Raw genomic sequence first — 6,000 nt, 5'->3', positions numbered from 1 at the left:
GGGAAAGATCAAATTAACAAAACCAGTCCTTTCAGTTTTAAACTACAAGTGCAGAGCTCTGTGCTAGCATTTCATAGACTCAGGATGGTCAGTGTTGCTATGGATGAGAATAGGTGTGTGCACAAATGTTCTATGGTTCAATTCTCCTCTTTCGTGTTTCAGTGCCATTCTGTACTGTTGCACTGTCCTGGTTTCAGATGGGACAGAAGTTATTTTCTTCCTAGTAGCTGCTGTAGTGCCACTTTTTGGATTTGGGGTGAGAATAATGTTGGTAACACATTGATGGCTTGGTTATTGCTGAGCAATATTTACACTAAGTCAAGAACTTTTCAGCTTCTCATACTACTCGATCAGTGAGGAGGCTGGGGTGCACAAGAAGCTGGGAGGGGACACAGCTGGGACAGCTGACCTCAACTGTCCAAAGGGCTGTTCCGTACCATATGATGTCATCTTCAACATATAAACTGGGGGGAGGCGAGGGTCACTGCTTGGGGACTTGCTGGGCATCGGTTAGCGGGTGGTGAGCAATTGTGTTGTGCACCACTTGTTTTGTATATTCTATTACGACTATTGTTATTAATACTACTACTATTTTCCCTTCCTCTTCTGTCCTACTAAACTGTCTTCATCTCAACACACAAATTACACCTTTTTTACGATTCTCTCCCCATCCCACTGGGGGAAGTGAGCTAACGGCTGTGTGGTGTTTAGCTGCCTGACAGGTTAAACTACAATATGCATGTGTTGGGCTTGGGGGAGGAAGGTGGGGTTTGGTAGTAGGGGAGGGGCCAAAGGGGTGACTCCTGTGAGAAGCTGCTAGAAGCTTCCCTACCCTAGCTCCAAGTCAGACCTGCTTCTGGCCATGGCCGACTAACTTGTTTAAGAGGGAAAACAAAGAAAACCTGCAGCGGAGAGAGTAGTGGGATGTAAGAGACAAGGCAGACACTGAGGTCAGTGCAGAAAAGATGGCAAGCAGGTGGGCTGGTGCAGAGTTTCCTCCTGCAGCCCGTGGTAAGAGGGCAGGCTGTGCCCCTGCAACCATGGAGGGTCATGGTGGGGCACAGACTCACCTGCAGCCCAGGGAGGACCCCACACTGGAACAGACAGCTGCACCCAAAGGAGTCTGTGACTCCATGCTCCTGAAGCCTGCTCCTGAAGGACTGCATGCCATGGGAGAGACCCACGCTGGTGCAGTTTGTGAAGAAAACTACAGCCCATGGGAAGGACCCACAGTGGAGAAGTTCATGGAGGACTGTCTCCTGTGGGAAGGACCCCACGCTGGAGCAGGGGCAGAGTGTGAGGAGTCCTCCCCTTGAGGAGGAAAAAGCAGCAGAGAAATGTGTGATGAACTGACCATGACCCCCATTCCCTGTTCCTCTGTGCCACTGGTGGGAAGGAGGTAGAGAAATTGAGAGCAAAGATGAGGGGTGACAGGAAGAGTAAGGGGAAGGTTTTTAAGATTTGGTTTTATCTTTCATTGTCCTACTCTGATTTGATTGGTAACTACTTCGATGGATTTTTCTTCCCCAAGTTGTGTCTGTTTGCCCATGACCATAACTGGTGAGTGATCCTTCCCTGTCCTTGTCTCAACCCACACGCCTTTCCTTGTATTTTCTCCTTCCCATCCCACCCGGGGGAGGGGTGTGCAAGTGGCCACGTGGTGCTTACTTGCCAGCTGGGCCTAAACCACAACCATGCATGTAAATGAAAATGCAGCTGGTCACACCTGAGTATTAAAAAACAAACTTTAGAGAAGCTATACAAATCTTGAAGAAAGGTAGGGTTGGGACTATAGGAGTAACTGGTGTTGTAAACATGAAATGACAAGGAAAACCCCTCCAAAACCAAAGGAAGTCTTCCTTTTTCTTTTTTTCTGTCTTTCTCTCAATGTTATCCAATGAAGTAAGGTTGTTTTTTTGTGTGCAATTACAAAAAAGTTAAAGGCTTTCTTATTTGTAAAACTTAGAAGAGCAATACCAACCTTAATTACATCATGAGGAACACATGAGCTTGTTTCCTTAAGTCTGGAAATGGAACTGTGACAGAGACCTCCTATCACGGCCATTAATGTATTGAAATTCTGCAGCTGGTGGAGCTTCTGTGTTGACATAGAAAAAGAAAAAAAAAATCAGTATTTATTATTTAAGGGTTCAAGTTGTTCAATATGCACATCCAAATTCTACATTTCCTTTACTGTCTTTCTCTAAAGTCTTAAATTTTTTCTGCCACGATCCATTTGTCTTCATTCATTTTGATAATGAGTTGCGATTTTACTAGTTGTAACATGTATTTATTCTACTGTTATTAAATCACTATTAATTCTGCAGATACAGCAAGTCTTCAAAGTACTTCCTCAGTACTTCTCCCTCTCCCCACAGTCTACCACAACTAGGAAACACTGCCTATCATTGTGGTTATGACTGCAGTTGAATTAGCACGCAAAGAATACCAACAGGACCATAGCTCTGCTTCTACCCAGTAAGACATATCTGGTAGAGATGCTTCTAATTACGTCCAAAGGTGTGATAGTGGTTCATGCTTTGGAAAGGCATGCAGTCACAGCTTTGAATCTCACCAGTTGACTCAAAAGCAAGCCTAGTTTTTAGTGAAAATGATTTCTTCAGAATGAATATGAGAAAGTCACGGTGCCATGACATGGTACTATCTGAATACTTGGCATGAAATCTCAGCATACACAAATACACATGCTGTATGTATGAACCAGATGACCACTGCCAACACTCCCAGCTGACCCTACAGCAATAGCATGGGAAGAGCAACTAAAAGGCTGTTATCAGAGAAAGACAAAATAAACACCACATGTGTCAAAACGTAACTGACCTGTGCAACATGAATGAACTTGATGAACACTTCAGCCCGAAGCTGTGGTGTTGGTCTGCTGAGAACCATTAGCTGCACCCACTGAGAGATACCATTGCAAAGAGCAATCGATCTTTCCATTGTTGGATTCTCCTTCACACAACTATTCACAATGTAGTTCTGATAATCTGAGAACTTCAAAAAAAAGAAAGTGTAAATGAAAACTCATCTACAGTTTCACATACCTCATGATCTGTGTGCTGATGCAGGTCTGCTTTTCAACTTAAATAAACAATATATACTTTACATGTTAAATATCCGTAAGACTGAAACCTCTCCTTTGTCAAAGCTTTGTTCAGTTCAAAGCAGAAGGCTTCAACTAATTGAATTAACTGAAAGCATCCTTTTGCCATAATTGAAACACATCATTTGCATAATGTGGATCTCAGGAGCCTTGGCTCTTATAAACCGTAGGATGAGTAGAATTGGGGCTTTCCTCACAGCCTCAGTGGCTCCATAGATCCATTGAGTCTGGGCTTCTACAGGGAAGGTTAAACTGAATTTAAAGTGTAATCTAGAAACTCAGTGTTAGTTTAAGGAAGTTAAGTCTTCAGTTTATGTAGCTAGGGCACACTTCTGAATTAAACTACACTAATAAAAATAGTAAGTCCAATGAGATTAATATAAAACTGAGATAAGACCATTAAGAATGAGGGCCTCAGATTCCTTAGTATTTTAATACAGCTTGTGACATTCTCTTCCTTAACCAAAGCAATCTAAAATTGTTCAGTAGACACCTGTATGTGACAAATAGATTTTTTTAAGCCATTATTCCCATTAAGATCAAAGAGAAGCGATCATTTGATCTTGTTGATGCAATGTTTATCTATTCTCTTGATTTATTCATTAACAAGAATACACAAGTATTTGAATCATTAGAAAATGTGACACAGGATTTATACATCCGTTCTTTACTATGACCACACATACTAACATTTTACCAAAACCGTTCATACCGGTAATGGACACATACTCCTTTCGTAAGGCCGTGGAAGTATGCTGAATGGCATTGATCTTTAAGTAAAGGTCATGAATTGTCAGGCTGCTGTTTGTTTCTTGCTGTCCCTCCCTCACTTTCTCTCCACTTTTAACTTTTTCCCATCCATTTAATAAGAACTATGAACACTTTAAAAAGCAGATATGACAGCAGACATCTCCGGATTTGTCCTCTTATTAAATTAAAAATGGAAGAAACATTAATAGTGATAAGTAGAGCTGTCTCTGAGATTACATAGTACTTACGTACAACTATTGTTTGAATTTTGAACCCCAGATGGGTTTGGCTGGATCTTGAAATTTAAGCAACTCTATACAGATAGGTAATTTTTCAGTAGCTGACTACATAATTATGGAGTTCATAGCCGTGTCAGTACAATTACGAATCAGTTTGATTAGTTTATATTTTGTTCTCAGCAGCTCTCTCCTTCAGAAAATATTTTTTTTAAATGCTGAACCAATCTATAGCTAACATAAGACTTACAGTTTCAAAATCATTTTGGTGCAAGAATTTATTCAGCTGTAACAAGACTGTTAGTGGCAGATACAGTAAAGAAGTCCATGTACCTAAATAATGCAAGAGTCTGGTATTGCAATGACTAATTAAAGAGCCTCAACAGGAAAGCAGAATCCAGATTTTTACAAAACAGTGTAGCCTCCCTGATTTTGTAACTATAAATTAAAATGGTTTTCAAACACCAGCACAACTGCAGTCATTACTCTGTGAACACCATTCCCTGCATTTTTCTTTACTGCTACATGGTGTCTTGTGGAAGATTTTATGTGTGCTGTATATGCTCAGGGATCAAGTATTCCTGTCTGACTTTCAAATGACCAAACCTACGCATAGTTATTCCAGTGACTGATAACGGAGATGGTCATTTGCAGCCTTTCTCCTAGTATACACTACCATGTTAGGATAACAAAAGGATTCTGTGGCTTAGCATATCATGAACACATTCTGCAAAGAGTCAGTGAATACAGCCATATATTAATTACACATTATTTTCTGATCCAAAGTCTCTGTAAACCCAATTTATACCAAAACATATGCAGGGCTCCTGCATATAAAATGTACACAAGTATATAACTCTGTGACACATCTGACACTCGACTGCAATCATACCTGTTAGGCTCATTAAACATTAATTATTTTATGTCTGCACAGAGCTTGAAAATCTTAAGAGTTATATAAGCTTTGCATATTATTACTGCCTACAGGCAGTAATCTGTGCATGACACTGGTTCGATGGCTTTTTGAAGTTAACACAAAACTTGAAGACACATGTGGTGTCAGCTCAAAATAAAGTACACTAATACACAACTGTGAAATTTTCTACAATCTATTGAGAGCCCCTTTCCTTGCAAGACTTCATCTTTAAATTGTAGTGTTTCAGAAAAACCCCACTAAATAACCAAAACAAACAAAAACCCCTAAAACCCCTAAACCCCACTTTGTTTTCACTCTTATCACACTGACTGTACAACCATCTTGGGTTTTGGTCTCTGATGTTCACTTTTCTATGTGCGAGCTGCATCAGGTTTGAATAGAAGTAATGCAATAGCATACAAGGATGCAAGTGAAGCCAAGGTGCATAGGGGAGTTAGCATCTTATCAGCCGCCAACATAACTGAGAAAACAAATCAAATGAAAGAAAACATAAATGAGATAAATCCTTAAGAACTGTTAGTGTAATTGAAAGCTTGTCTAAAAAAATATTTTAAACTCCCTTTACATTAAAAAATGGTATTTTCTCAAGTGCTTTCTCATTCCTAGTCTTTATTTTATTATACATGATCAAAAATGGCAAGCGGAGTCCAGTGGACATCATCTATTCAGGCAGTCCATTAGTCACTGCACAAGAATGCAGCCACAGGAGGTTAGCATTCTAGGAGAATATTCCAAGTTTCCTTCATCCATTTCAGCCTGATTACTGATTTGAGTCAAAGGAGCCTGCTTGTTCCTGTGCCCAGTGACACCACTTGTTCTAACAAAAAGAGATTTTGGAAGAAGATCAAATGGTTTACTCTCCTTCCTTCCAGCTGACCTTGCCCCGACTCTGTTCCACAGTTGCTTAAAAGGTTCACTCTCCCTTTCTCAAATGACTGCAGCAAAAAGGTATG

The 6,000-nt window shown here is 40.4% G+C and overlaps 1 protein-coding gene across 1 annotated transcript in view; it reads right to left on the bottom strand.

Annotated features, from left to right (window-relative positions):
- RASGRP1 (RAS guanyl releasing protein 1 (calcium and DAG-regulated)) overlaps positions 1–6,000 on the bottom strand; it is a gene marked incomplete at both ends in the record, with an annotated part of 37,833 nt that overhangs the window by 10,139 nt on the left and 21,694 nt on the right. Inside the window, 2 exons of the mRNA XM_010160225.1 lie at positions 1,982–2,098; positions 2,842–3,015. Coding sequence (XP_010158527.1) covers positions 1,982–2,098; positions 2,842–3,015 — 291 coding nt within the window. The remainder of the gene's footprint in view (positions 1–1,981; positions 2,099–2,841; positions 3,016–6,000) is intronic.

This window comes from Eurypyga helias, unplaced genomic scaffold, assembly GCF_000690775.1.
Source record: "Eurypyga helias isolate BGI_N326 unplaced genomic scaffold, ASM69077v1 scaffold12871, whole genome shotgun sequence".
NCBI lineage: Eukaryota > Metazoa > Chordata > Aves > Eurypygiformes > Eurypygidae > Eurypyga > Eurypyga helias.
This window is presented reverse-complemented; position numbering and strand designations above follow the sequence as displayed.